This window comes from Panthera tigris, chromosome F2 (assembly GCF_018350195.1).
Source record: "Panthera tigris isolate Pti1 chromosome F2, P.tigris_Pti1_mat1.1, whole genome shotgun sequence".
Taxonomy (NCBI): Eukaryota; Metazoa; Chordata; class Mammalia; order Carnivora; family Felidae; genus Panthera; species Panthera tigris.
The window spans coordinates 65638140-65653359 of NC_056676.1; the positions used below are offsets into that span (position 1 = coordinate 65638140).

The following is a 15220-nucleotide window of genomic DNA, read 5'->3' on the forward strand; positions in this document are numbered from 1 at the left end:
TTTGTCAACAGATTTAAGTCATTCTACGTATGGGGAGTTTCTCTAAGAAGAATCTCTTCCCCCTCCCTCCCCTGCACCCATTCCTGCACCGATTTCTTTGTTTTTCAGGCAAAAAGTTTCCTTTTGCTCCCTTGCTTAAAAATTCTATTTCAGGGGTGCCTGCATGGCTCAGTCAGTTAAGCATCTGACTTCGGCTCAGGTCATGATCTTGTGGTTCGTGAGTTCGAGCCCCGCTCCGGGCTCTCTGCTGTCAGCACAGAGCCTGCTGCAGATCCTCTTTCCCCTTATCTCTCTGCCCCTCTGCTGCTCATTCTCTCTCTTTCCCTCTCTCTCAAATAAATAAACATTTAAAAAATTTCTAAAAATTATATTTCAGCTTCCCCAGTCTCTTGGCTAGTGTGTGCAAATGTAGCCACCAGCTGTCACGACAGGGACACCCTCTGTGGCACTTTAGGACCTCCTTCCCCCTCACAGAGCCCCTCTGCTCATGCCCCCAGCGCACACCCACGCATACACTCACGCACGTGCACGCACACACAAGGGTGCCTACACGTGCACACACAGCAGGACATTTTGCCGCGCCTCCTCTCTCCGTATCAGCCACAGGCCCCACGAGGCAGCCATCCTGAGTTAACTTAATTATTCAGCCAACATGCATAGGAAGCTTACTACGGGCCAGGTATGGTTCTAGGCTCTGAGGAAACCACAGTGAAAAGTTTCTGCCTCTATGGAATCTATGTTCTAGAATAGCACTGTCCAGTAGAAGGTCCCTCAGCGATAGAAAAGTTCTGCGCTGCTTCATACAAAAGCCACCAGCCACGTGTGGCTACTGAGCACTTGAAATGCGGCCCGTGTAACTTGAAGATCTGATTTTTTTTTTCATTTTCTTTTATTTTAATTAAGAAAGAGCCGCATTTAAATTCGAAGAGCCACGTTTGCCTAGTGGCTGGCATATTGAAAGTCCTAGAGGAAGAAAAAAGTAGATAAATGCTCTCTCCTCCCTCCTTCAATCACAAAATGTCTAAGTAAATTTTAAATATTGAAAAGTGCTATGAAGAAAACAAAGCCAAGCAGAGTAAGGAAACAGAGTAATGAGGGAGGCACTGATTTACTTGGGGTGGTGGTCAGGAAAGGTCTCTCTGTGGGAGGATGCCTTTTATTTTTGTTTTAATGTTTATTTCTGAGTGAGAGAGTGAGAGTGAGGGGAGAGGGGCGGGGGGGGGGGGGGAGAATCCCAAGCAGGCCCTACACTGTCAGCACAGAGCCCAATGCAGAGCTTGAACTCACGAACTGTGAGATCATGGCCTGAGCTGAAACCAGGAGTCGGCCACTTAACCAACTGAGCCACCCAGATGCCCTGAGGATGACTTTTAAATGGGGACGTGAGCACTGAGGAGCCCGGGGGTGGGAGGTTAGGGCAGAGGTCCTGAGATGGAAGGGATACCCCTGCTCCAGCAGCCGGAATGTGACGCGCAAGGGGGAGCAGGAAGTATGGGCCAGAACGTGCCGGGGTTGCAGGCTGTTATAAGGGCTTGGAGAAAGGGCTTTGTGCAGAAAGGTGACATGAACTGATTCTTATCTTAAAATATGCCACTGCTCCAGAGACCCTTCAGAGGCTGCCACAGACTTCCAGGTGGGAGAGGACAGTAGCTTAGACAAGGCAGGGGCGGGGGGATGTGGAAGTGGTGCGAGGGGTCAGATACTAGATTTATTCTGAAGACAGAGTCAACAGCGTTGCTGACGGATTAGTTGGGGTGGGCCCAAGAGAGTTTGGGCCGGAATGACCAATGGTGGAGCCACTGACAGAGATGAGAAACTCTGGAGGGGGTAACGTTATGGCTGAGGGGGAAACCAAGAGTCTCAGCAGCAGGGACATGGAGGCTGAAGATGTCAGTTTGGGTGTGGTCAGCAAAAAGACACGGTCGCCTCTGCTCTGCTGTGCCCGTGTCCTCTCCTCACCAGTGCCCGGAGGGACACTCACCCACTGCTGATGACGTTGTCCAGCGTGGGAATGCCAGGGCTCCTCGTTAGAATAACTGGCTTCTGGCTTCACAGGGGAAATGCCCCTCCCCAAGTCCTGCTCAGCTTTGTCACCTGAGCCCCTAAGCAGATGTGCGTGGGCACAGTCCCGCAGGGTTGCTCGTAAAAATAAGCCTCCACTTCTACCCTTGAGCACTCTCTTCAGTGGAACTCAACCCCAAGGCAACGGGAGGGACAGGAGGTAACAGCCATCTTTTCCCTTTCCGTTCTCCCCAGGTGTCAGCTCTACTCCTTTCAAAACACATCTCCCTTCTCCTTTAAGCACAAAATGAAAGATGCCCTCTACACCAGCCCGTGCATTTACACACTGGACGCTGCCACTTCCCCGACTTTGCTACTCCTGATAAGCAAATTGTTCCTGTACTCCCAAATTAATATTTGTTTAATGCAATTCCAATCGAAATTCTAACAGGATTTTATTTTGCAGATGATTCTGATTTATGGGAATTGATTTATATGAAGAAATGACCAAACTAACCCAGGAATGTTTTGCCAAAGAAGAGGATAAGGAGGAGCTCACTCTACCAGACATTAAAACATACTCTAATCTACAAAAAAAAAAAAAAAATTAAGTCATGTGTGTCAATAGCTAGATAAGAGGCACAGAATAAATGACCCAGAAACGCCCTAGTATATGTAAAAATGTAATGTATGACAGAGATGATTTCACAAATTAGTGAGAACACAATACATGCTATGAGATAATTGGTAACTCTCAAAAAAAATGGTTAGAATTGTATCTTACAGCTTAACCCAAGATCAGTTGAATTCCAAATGCGTTAAATGTAACAAATAAAGCTAAAACACTCTGAGAAAACATAGAATGATATGTCTCAGCTATCAAGGCAGGGAATCACTTTTTTTTTTAATGTACAAGTGATTTTTATTTATTTTCTGTTGAAGTATAATTGACATATAAGATCCTGTTAGTTTCAGGTGTGCATCAGAGTGATTCCGTGTTTTTATACATCATGAAATGATCCCCACAATCACATAGTTACCATCTGTCACCATACAAAGTTAATACAATATTATTGAGTATATTCCCTATGCTGTACATTACATCCCAGGACCTTTTTTATTTATTTATTTTTTTTACAACTGGAAGTTTGTACCTCTTAATCACCCTTCGCCTACTTCATCTGCCCCTCAAACCCTCCCCTCTCTGGCAACCAGCAGTTTGTTTCTTGTAACTGGGAACCACTTTCTATATATAAAATCACAGCGAAAGGAGCCACAAAAGAAAAAGGTTGGTAAATTTGCTGCCTAAAACGTAAAACTTTTGCATGTAAAAACACGAAAAATGCCATATACGAACGAACACGAATGAACATAAAAGGTAAATGATCGACTAGAATCATTTTGCAACAAATACAATAAAGTACTGATACTCTTAATATAGAGGCTTGTAAATCAATAGTAAAATCACTGAGCATCACAAGAGAAAAATGGCACGAATAAACAATTCAAAAGGAAAGAACACACAGGGCAAGTAAATCTATGAAAGCAGTTCAACCTGATTAGCAATGAAGGAAAGCACAAAAGTATATTAAGATCGTCTAACCCTGGGGCACCTGGGTGGCTTAGTCAGTTAAGCATCTGACTTCGGCTCAGGTCATGATCTCACGGTTCATGGGTTCGAGCCTCCCACCGGGCTCTGTGCTGACAGCTCAGAGCCTGGAGCCTGCTTCGGATTCTGTCTCCATCTCTCCCTGCCCCTCCCCGGCTTACAGTCCTTCTCTCAATCTGTCTCAAAAATAAATAAACGTTAAAAAATTTATTTAAAAAAAGATGGTTTAACCCTATCTAATCAGCAAGGCGTTTTCATGGTAATATTCCATGTAGGTTGAGTGGTAAGTTGGGCATTCCCGTTCATTGCCAGGGGAAGGGCCAGCTGATGGAAAAGTTGGCCAAATGAGTGAAGAGAACTTAAAATGCACATATCCTTTAACCCAGTGCTTCTGTGTCTAAGCATTCATCCTAAGGACTTACCGGAAATAAGGACTCACGGTGTTGCCTGCAATTTTGTGGAGAAGAGCCAAAAATTGAAGAAAAAAAAAAATGTCCAACAAAAGCTGAATGACTAAATGTATCACATGTGTATATCCCCCCAAGGTGGTATCATGCAGCCATTTTTAAGTCATTATTTTGCTCATTATTTATAGAAAGGGAACATTTCAAGTGAAATAAAGGAACTACAGTATTCAGGGTGATTTTTTTCTCCTTTATACTTGAAAGCATTTTCTGGATTTTCTATACTGGTGACCTTACTTCTGTGATAAGAAACAAGAGTTGATATCCATTTTCTAACACCCATATAAACACCATTTGGTGGCCCCAGGTAAGCATCTTGCTTCTGATGTACCATCAATTAAGGCAGCTTGAGAGCCCAGCGACATCTCGACATCTCATCTCCGCCACCCCACCCACCACTTTAGAGCTTAGAGACTTCATTGCATTTCTGTATCTGTTTGCCTCTAAACATGAACGAATGACCTGCACCCTCCTTTGCTTGCGTTGGGCCGGTTCCCACTGCCCTTCCCAAAGAAAGGAAGAAAAGAATGTGATCTTTTATTTTCATGTGCACCCTCTCTCACTGTCTGTGCGTACCTAGGTGTCTGCTTTATTGTGGGTGCCAGTTGGGGTGGGTTAGAAAGAAATGCTAGTTTCTTCTGCCTTGTGGAAAAACACTGACCCTATCTTTGTTCTTGTCCCACAGATATGATGCTGCCTCTTGTGTTTAGCCATTGGAGCAGTTACAGTTTTTTGTGCTGAGATCATTCTGAACACTCAAACACTAGACTTCAGCATTCAAGGGAAGCCAAAGCCATTGGAGGGGGAATAAAGCCCAAAGCCTTTTATCTGATTTGCTCCAAAAATTTCACTGCCCCTTCCCTACCCGCCCCCCTCCCCAAATTTAAGCTGTTGCACACAGACGGCATGGCGAGCAAGCGAAAATCCACAACCCCGTGCATGGTTCGGACATCACAAGTAGTAGAACAAGATGTGCCCGAGGAAGGAGACAGGGCCAAAGAGAAAGGAATCAGCACACCACAGCCTGAAACAACCAAGGACAGTTGGACAGTAGAACCCGAGAACTCTTCCAAAGAAAATGAAGTGATAGAGGTGAAATCTACAGGGGAAAACCAATCCAAAAAACTCCAAGGTGGTTATGAATGCAAATACTGCCCCTACTCCACGCAAAACCTGAACGAGTTCACGGAGCACGTTGACACGCAGCACCCCAATGTGATTCTCAACCCCTTATACGTGTGTGCCGAATGTAACTTCACAACCAAAAAGTACGACTCCCTGTCTGACCACAACTCCAAGTTCCATCCCGGGGAGACCAACTTCAAGCTGAAGTTAATCAAGCGCAATAATCAAACTGTCTTAGAGCAGTCCATCGAAGCCACCAACCACGTCGTGTCCATCACCACCAGCGGCCCCGGAAGCGGCGACGGTGATCCCGGAATCTCAGTGAGTAAAACCCCCATCATGAAGCCAGGGAAACCAAAAGCCGATGCCAAGAAGGTGCCCAAGAAGCCGGAGGAGGCCACGCCCGAGAACCACGTGGAAGGGACTGCCCGCCTGGTGACAGACGCGGCTGAGATCCTCTCGAGACTCGGAGGCGTGGAGCTCCTCCAGGACACATTAGGGCACGTCACGCCTTCTGTCCAGCTCCCACCAAATATCAACCTTGTCCCGAAGGTCCCCGTCCCGCTGAATACTACCAAATACAACTCTGCCCTGGACACGAATGCCACCATGATCAACTCCTTCAACAAGTTCCCTTACCCAACCCAGGCCGAGTTGTCCTGGCTGACGGCTGCTTCCAAACACCCAGAAGAGCACATCAGAATCTGGTTTGCCACACAGCGCTTAAAGCATGGCATCAGCTGGTCCCCGGAGGAGGTGGAGGAGGCCCGGAAAAAGATGTTCAATGGCACCATCCAGTCAGTACCCCCCACGATCACCGTGCTGCCGGCCCAGCTGGCGCCCACAAAGATGTCACAGCCCATCCTCCAGACAGCTCTGCCGTGCCAGATTCTCGGCCAGACCAGCCTGGTGCTGACTCAGGTGACCAGCGGATCAACAACGGTCTCCTGCTCCCCCATCACGCTTGCCGTGGCCGGAGTGACCAACCATGGCCAAAAAAGGCCTTTAGTGACTCCCCAGGCCGCCCCCGAGCCCAAGCGTCCACACATCGCTCAGGTGCCAGAGCCCCCGCCCAAGGTGGCCAACCCTGTGCTGACGCCAGCCAGTGACCGCAAGAAGACAAAGGAGCAGATTGCGCATCTCAAGGCAAGCTTTCTCCAGAGCCAGTTTCCTGACGATGCTGAGGTCTATCGGCTCATCGAGGTGACCGGCCTTGCCAGGAGTGAGATCAAGAAGTGGTTCAGCGATCACCGGTATCGGTGTCAAAGAGGCATCGTCCACATCACCAGCGAATCCCTTGCCAAAGACCAGTTGGCCATCGCAGCCTCCCGACACGGCCGCGCGTACCACGCGTACCCGGACTTTGCCCCACAGAAATTCAAAGAAAAAACACAGGGTCAGATTAAAACCCTGGAGGACAGCTTTTTGAAAAGCTCTTTCCCGACCCAAGCAGAACTGGACAGACTAAGGGTGGAAACCAAGCTGAGCAGGAGAGAGATCGAATCCTGGTTCTCAGAGAGACGGAAGCTTCGGGACAGCATGGAACAAGCGGTCTTGGATTCCATGGGGACTGGCAAAAAAGGCCAAGATGTGGTGGCCCCCAATGGTGCTCTGTCTCGACTTGACCAGCTCTCCGGTGCCCAGTTAGCCAGTTCTCTGCCCAGCCCTTCACCAGCAATTACGAAAAATCAAGAACAGGTACATCTCCTGCGGAGCACGTTTGCAAGAACCCAGTGGCCTACTCCCCAGGAGTATGACCAGTTAGCAGCCAAGACGGGCCTGGTCCGAACTGAAATTGTGCGCTGGTTCAAAGAGAACAGGTGCTTACTAAAAACCGGAACCTTAAAGTGGATGGAGCAGTACCAGCACCAGCAGATAGCGGGAGATCACGGTTACGACGCCCCACCAAGGAAAGCAGTGAAAGCCGTCATCGCTGAGAGCCCAAAGAATGGAAGTGACGTGGGTCAGCAACATTACAAGGACCCCAAAAAGCTCTGTGAAGAGGACTTGGAGAAGCTGGTACCCAGGGTGAAAGTGAGCAACGAGCAAGCCAAGGATGGTGTGCTGGCCAAGCCTTCTGAAGCCACCTCGGACAGGTCGGAGGGCAGCAGCCGGGACGGCCAGGGCAGCGACGAGAATGAGGAGTCGGGCGTTGTGGATTGGGTGGAGGTCACGGTCGGAGAGGAGGACGCCGTCTCAGACAGGTCGGATAGCTGGAGTCAGACGGCAGCCGAAGGCACCGCAGAACAGGCCGGCTCGGACTCCGACAGCATCCCTGCCGAGGCTGGCCAGGCCTAACAGGTAACCCCCTCCCTGCTCCCCGCAGGAAAGTAGGCGAGGATGCTGGCTTGCTTTCTCCGTATTGCCAGAGTCCATATAGGTTGTAGGGTACGGAGATGTTGACACAGATGATGAGTTCTTTTTAAAAGTTCTTGTTTGAAAAAGGAAGGAAACCAGGGATGCTGGCAGGCCAGGTCAGAGGACCTGGAAGGGGTCCCGCAGGACCAGTCAGAACGGTCCTTGGCTTCATGCAGGATGGAAAGCAGGTGTGAGCCAGCAGGAGGTGAGAGCAGAGTTTACTGAAGGGAGAGAGAGAGAGATTGAGAGCAGATACGGACAGAGCGTCTGGGAGACTTAAAAAGGAAAGGAGCAGGAGTCTCATCTTTGCTTGGGGTCTGGAGATTTTATTGACCATTGCGGTCTGGAGCACATGTCCTCTCAGGCATCCAGGAACTCAGGGTCCAGGTGTCCATCATAAGTCACTCGTTCCCTGGAGTCAGGGAATTTTGACGACGAGATGTCTAGAGTCAGTGGTCTGCAATAGGCAGGCGTGTGCCACATGATGGCCTCGCCTGGTCCTTCCTGAGATGTTATCTACTGTGCTAGAAGGCCCCAGAGAAATCATGAACTCCTGGTCCCTTGTAAGGAGGACATACGTTAAGGCATGTGCGGGGCGGGGGGTGCAAGTCCTAGCGAGAGAGAATAGAAGCAGGAAAGGGAGCAAAAAGCAGATTCTTATGGAGCCCTTCGGTTTCCTGGTCTCACTAGCGGCTGGTGGATTTTGTGTCCTCGTTTGCAAGGCCCTGCCCGTGAGTGACAGCGCTGTGGCATATCTTGGACGCACCCTCTGGGGCCTCTCCGTTCCTCAGTCTACAAGCAGTTATAGGGACACAGCCTCTGCCTGCTTTCTGTTTGCTGCTGTAAGAAACGGACCTGAAAAGGATGTGTCTTTTCCTTTTTCTTTCTGTGTTGTTTTGTTTTGTTTTGTTTTCATTTTCTTTCCTTTCTTGGATTTTTAAGGGTAGTTAGCCAAGTTTACTGGCCAGAGATTTGGGGTTGTTTCTTTCAACCTGACAGGTTTTGCTCTTTGCCTAGTCATGGCTGAAGGAAGGCGAGTTTCTCACTATATAACACAGCTCATAATTGTGCTGAGTGGGTCCCCAGAACCCCTTCAAATCTGGAAGAGACTGGTGTAAATTAGGCCTGTGGAGCCACAAAAGCCTGGGAAGGGAGGTTGCCATGGTTACTAATGGCCGTGTCATCCACATGATGGGACATGCACCCAGGCCCTGGTGTTTGTGCTTTCACGAGAGGTCTGTGCAAATCAAGGCCTCAAAACACAGCAGCTTGCTTGGTGGTAGGTTTAGAATAGAGGGGGCAGCGGGGAGAGGGGTGCAGGAGGCAGAGAGCCGACCTTGGCCAAAGCCGACACATTCCACGGGCAGCTCGGAACCAGGAGGGAGAGGTGTGATTTACGCTCTGCCCAGATTGGCTTCTCCAGAGGTCACTTAAAAGGCAACAGAAGCCCCCCCCCCCGCCCCCACATCATGTCATCTTTAAAAATAATGAAACAAAGGTAAGAACCTCCAGAATGATTGATAAGGTCCCGAAGGGAGCCCTGGAAATTACCATGCTTCTTTATTAACGACTTCGGGCAACTTTGGCTGGTCATGCCCCTCATCAATTCATTTATTTCGTAGTAAGAAATAGCAGTAAAGAAATAAATGAAAACATAAAGTCTTCTTAGAAACCGTATTTTAGCTGGTTCCATCAGTAGTGAAAGAGCAGTTGAAGGAACAGCCAATCAAAGATGCCATCAAGGCTTCTTCCCGCCGCCCCCCCCCCCCCACCGACTTTTCAAGAGGGAATCGTAATGGGGTACAGGTGAGGAGGCAGTCCAGAGGGGAGGGGCTAGTGGCAGGAGGGGGCTAAAGTCCAATAGTACCAACTGCCCCCCACCATCTGGCTACCTTGGTTCCTCCCTCTGGCTATTCTCGTACCTTCCTTTGAGACCTAGCTTGCCCTGTCTTCTATCATTGACCTTTTCCAGTGCATGACATAAATTTACACGATTGCTTTTTCCTCCTGCCACGGAGTAGACAATAGGGTTCAGTTCAATCCAGCAAATACATTCTGCACACCTACCATGTGCCAGTCTCTGTGCTAAGTGACAGAGATAACGGGATGAAGAAAGCAGATAAGAGTCCTTTCACGTGGTGCTCAGTCAGGCCAAGGAGAGAGGAAATTGCTCTTTCCTTTACTAGCCGGGGTGATCCATGGTGTGATAGGGACACGCCCAGCTGTGCACTGGAGCACACAGGAGGGGCATCCAGAGGTCAGGGCAGGCTTCCCGGAGGAAGGGATATCTGTCTCAGAGACTAGCTGAAGGGAAGGAACTGGCCGGTGCACTGACAAGGAAGAGTGGCTCATGTGGAAAGGGACGGACAAGGAAAGTTCCAGAGATGAGAAAAGGAATGGTACAGTTGAGGAACCAAGAGAGTTCGGGCACAGCCAGAAAGCCGAGTTCGGGGTTCAGGAGTCGATGAGAAAAGGCAACTCGAAGAAATGACTGTGGTTTTCCACAGAAAGCAAAAGCTATTCTGAACCAGCTGTGTTGGCCGAGTTTGAGTAGAATTGTGAGTGTCCCGTGTCCCAGAGTGAGCTGGGATGGCACTTCCAGGTCCCCATGGCTGAGTGGGGTTTGTCTAGGGGTAGCAGCTCCCCAGGGGCCCTGAGGCCACCTGTCCCCATCCCTTCTCCCCCAAGCTGTACCAGCACCGACAGGGGAACATGCCCAGCTCTTCTGCCTACCATCGGGCCTGTGCCCCACGAGAGGCCCAAGAGAAACATAAAGGGGGAAGCAATGCTAAAACGATAAGGAGCAGCTTTGGAGGGAAGGGAGGAAGGATGGAAGGGTGGGTGCAGGGCCTCCTGAGCACCAGAGGCTGAGCTAAGTGCTCTGGCCCCAGATGGTCTTCCTTGGTGCTCCTAGTGACGCCGAGAGGTAAGCTACTGTATATTTTCATAGGCCCAGAAACTGAGGCTCAGAAACCAAGGAGCGTACCCTCCTTCTCCCAACCAGCACCTTGGCTCCCTTCCACAGCCCCGCCTCCTACTGCTGTCTCTGCCTCTCTGTTTCTGACAGAAACTCCCTGTCTCTGGATGACCCCCAGGGTGGGGTTGGGAGGTGGGTGTTTAGATTTGACAGTTGATATTAGATAATTCAGAGATGAAGGAACTGGCTGTTTTCTACCTCCCACCCACACACACACACACACACAAACCCAGAAATACCGTGGAACCCCCTTTTATGTTTATTTATGGCGAATGCCCTCAAGTGTGAGCTGAAAAATGTTCCCAAACAAGATGCTATGGTCTACTTCACACCGGGTAGCACCCAGTGTCCCTACTGGCTTCCTGATGTTTCCGAGGTGCTACCGCATTGAGAAAAGGGCTGCGGGTCTGGCCCGGTGGTGGCATCCCGGACAGAGGCACCCGCTTAAGGGGACCTTTCAACTTAGAGGGAAGAAATCCCTCCAAATTACTTCACAGCTTTTATGAACCGAACACATGGGTCTCTTGAAATTCATAAATATTCAGTGATGCCTTTATTTTAAACACATATTTATTTAGGAAACTGCAGTTGGGTTCAGTTGTTACACATACGATAATCCTGAAAATAATGCACAGTTGCAGCTTCGTAAAAGGTGTTATGGGATGTACGTATGAGAAAGAGAAAGAGAGAGAGAATGAACTTGGGTGAGCAGCTGAGAGCAAACTCCAGGGTGGGGTTTCCTCCTCTGCTGTGGTTCAGCATCCCCTCTGCCGAAGCTTCACAAGCTCACGACAGCGTTGACTCGGGCCAGGTTCACTCAGCCTTGAGGGCAGACAGAAAGGGACTCCTTACCTTTGAATTGTGTTGTGATGATTCATCCTCCGCGGCCAAACAGTTATGGAGCTATCCATTGAGAGACCTGTCGTGGTAAGAGGCTGAACAGTAAATTCCTCCTTTCCTAAAAATGAGTCAGAATACTTGAGCCAAACATTGCCAGACATATGCCTCAATGTTTGGCCAGATGGAATATCCCAGTACTCCTACTACTAAGAATTTCTATATACCGGTATATGCCATGTACTTGGCATTCTTCTTAGCACATCCATTAAATCATTTAAACCTCACTTCATCCCCGTGACATAGGTATGGCCTTCTTCCTGTTGTGCAAAGGGCAAAACCGAGGCTCGGAGAGACGCGTGGGTTCCTCAGCTAGCAGCTGGTGGCACCCGGAGACCACCTCTCATCTGTGAGGCACCAGTGCCTGACCCAACCACGGTTGGTACCACTGCCACGGGTCAGGGCAGACCGGCAGGACTTGACTCTTTCTTAATACTATAGTCAAACACGAATACACAGTGACTCGTGCACTAACTTGGCTACCTCCCAATTCCTGACAGTTTCCAACTCATGATTAGGGATGGCTTTGGACAAGAGATACATTTCGTGAAAAATATTTTCCAGGGTTCAGCTTGCTTAAAAAATTCAAGGCTACCAACTGGTGCATCCTGGCTACACTTTAGGATCCAGGATATGCGTGCCCCACAGTCTGTTCAGATTAGCTGTCTAAATACAGATATTTGAATGAGTGGATGGATGGATGGATGCATGCATGGATGAAACTGTAATTATCTGTTTCTCTGTCTCTCCCCACCAGACCCTTGAATGTAGGGACCATATCCTATTAATCTCTGAGTCCCTAGTGCCTAATTTGGAGGGGCTGCTTAATAGCAATGTATTGAACCAACCTGAGAATTAACAAACATAGTTGACTTTCAGTTGTCTGGAATCTGGTATTTCAGTCCTTTGCTCCTCGTCCTCCTCCTCCTCCCCCTCCCCTACCACCCCCTCCCCACTCCCTCTTCCTTTCACTTCCCGTCCTCCTTCCCTTTTCCCTCCTCCTCATTTTCCATCACTCATTAGCCTTATTAGCTGACAGCTGACAGAGGAGAGAAGTTGGGGACAGTTTGCTTTCCATGCATGTGAGCAGCTCCAGGAAAAGGTCTGCTGGAGAATCTCACTGGTTATTTACTGGGTGATGCTTCTCAGGGACTGCCCATTAGCCTCGCAGCCCTGGCACCTAATGGAGAGTTAACTGTTACCACTTCCATTTACCTAATTCTGGAGCTTCTCAGGCTAGGAATTCTCACTGTGCTTTGGGCAGCTTGTAGCAATTTAGGAATCATGAAGTCTAAGTTCCCTCATTTGTCAGAGGAAGGATGTGGGCCCCAAGGAGAGGAAGTAACTGGTCCAGAGACATCCATAATAAGTGATTCGACCCATTTATGCATCAGGTTATTTGTGGGATGCCTCTGGCGTGCCACACTCCAGGTGTGTTCAAACTCTGAACATCTGTGGTACCCAGCATGTTCCTGCCCTCATGGAGCCCACAGTCTAGTGAGGGATGAAATTTTAACCAAACAAAAAAGAGAGATTGCCATGCTAACGGGTTTTTTGAAGGAAAGGTACACAGTCTGTGGGAATATACGATAGGGGAATTTGACTTGATTTGAGTGGTTGGGGGAGGCTTCTCTGAAGAGATAATAAATGAGTTAAAATCCAAAAAGTCAAGTATGAGTTGGCTGAGCAAAGAGGGGGAAGTAGCCTTCCATGCTGAAGATACAGCATACTCAAAGGTCCTGAGGCCAGGGGGAACTTCACATCGGGGGACCTAAAAGGTGGCCATTGTGGCTGTGATTTGCCTAGTTCACACTTCACAGAAGTTCATGGGTTAAAAACCAGAGTGGTATGTGACCTACAAATAATCCAAATTTCCCTTGAAACTCCTCTACCTCACCAGTAAAGAAGACTGTATATGATTCAGTGTGTATGATCCTGTAGAGAAAGTTTAGATGCTCTGAGATACTCAAGGAAGGAGTAAAAGGAAGTCATGTTGCAGATATCTGGGCATTCAGACCTTCCTGCCATAGTGGTAAATGGAGGATGGATGCTGGAAAATTCTAGAGCATCCACATGGCCATATGTTTTACTTTATTCTCTATTATTAGTAGGTCTCTATAACTTTAATACTTAACGATATTAGTCAACTAAGGCTGCCAGAACACTACAGATTGAGTGGCTTAAACAACATTTATGTCCTTGCAGTTCTGGAGACTGAAAGTTCAAGATCAAGTTTCCAAGCAGAGTTGGTTACTGGTGTGGCCTCTTTTCTTGACTTGCACGCAGCCACTTCTCTCTGTGTCCTGTCCTTTCCTAGTCTTTCCTCTGTGCCTGTGCCCTCCTAATGTCTCTTCCTCTTCTTATAAGGACACTAGAGCCCCACCTCATGACCCTCATTTAGCCATAATTACCTCTTTAAAGGCCCATCTCCAAATACAGTCAGATTGGGGTTAAGGCTTCAACATATGAATGGTGGGGTAGGGGACATAGTTCAGCCCATGGCACTAATAAAATTGTCTGTTGTTGTTAGGATTAAATGAAATAATACAAGTGAAATCCCCTAAACAGGGGCCCAGCATTAGCATCAGCAATTGCTTAGTTGCTGGCTCTGAATTGACAGTCTTTTTTTTTTTTTAGTATATTATGATTATTTTTAATGTTTACTTATTTTGAAAGATGATGGGGAGAGGCAGAGAGCAAGGAAGAGACAGAGAGAATCCCAAGCAGGCTGCACACTGTCACCACAGAGCCCGATGTGGGGCTTGATCCCATGAACCATGAGATCATGACCTGAGCTGAAATCAAGAGTTGGGTGCTCAACCGACTGAGCCACCCAGGTGCCCTGACGCTTTTTTTTTTCTTTTTTTTTTTTTATGGAGAAGAACTTGGCTGAATGCCTTCCAACTTGGCTTTTTCAGTTGGGGCCCCACTTGTACAAGCTCATGCTGTTGTGTATTAATTGCATCTCAGAGGGGTGGGGGTGAGGATGGGGGGCAATGACAAGGGGTAACATTTGCTGAGCCCTTACTGGGCCAGGCACTTTGCATGTGTTGATGACTCTCTGAAGTCAACACTATTCTTTTTCATTTTATGGCTGAGGAGAACGAAGCACAGAAAGGTAGCTCATCCAAGATCCTTCAGCTAGAAAGTGGGGGAGCTGGCATTCAAACCCGAGTCCACATGCATAAACACGTCAGGGGTGTGCCTAGTGAGTTTAAAATATGATTCTGTTTGCCCAAATTCTTTGGACTCCTCTAGATAATATCCTCTGACGGAAAAAGGGCAGGAAGAGCCAATAGCCCCTTTGATTCCTTCTCCCATCGAGCCTCCTTGCAAGCAGCCTGGGGGAGACTTGCCTGGCTTGTAAGTCTTAGCAATTTCCCCAAGCCCAGAGGCTCCCCAGACTGCTGCGGTGAAAGAGCTTTGGCCAGATATGCCAGAGTTGACCAAGGCCTGGCATGGGAACGATTTGAGATGGGATGGAGTCTTCCTGGTCCACTGGGAAATTGCTTAATCCCTCTCCCTGCCACCATGTTTTCCTTTTCCCAATTCTAATTAAAATCAGAGCATGCCCCCTATCAAGAAAAGAAAGTTTGGCTCAAATATTATTAAGATAATAAATCACTATCACGGTGCTTGTTTTTCTGTCTCACGGAGTACAGTATTACTCTCTCCTGAGTCTGTGGGGCTTAGGGAAATCCCTACAGGGCAAATTAAAGAGACACAGAAACAGGTATCACATGGGAAAAGAATTCTAATTTTTTCATGTTTCCCCAATGGGTAAAGTAG

At 48.3% G+C, this 15220-nt stretch overlaps 1 protein-coding gene across 5 annotated transcripts in view; it reads left to right on the plus strand.

Moving 5' to 3' along the window:
* Window positions 1-15220, plus strand: part of ZHX2 (zinc fingers and homeoboxes 2) — a 161435-nt gene that overhangs the window by 140582 nt on the left and 5633 nt on the right. For all 5 annotated transcript variants that reach the window (XM_042973357.1, XM_042973356.1, XM_042973354.1 and 2 more), the window contains one exon: window positions 4760-7500. In XM_042973357.1, coding sequence (XP_042829291.1) covers window positions 4981-7497 — 2517 coding nt within the window. In that variant the 5' untranslated portion in view covers window positions 4760-4980 and the 3' untranslated portion in view covers window positions 7498-7500. The remainder of the gene's footprint in view (window positions 1-4759; window positions 7501-15220) is intronic.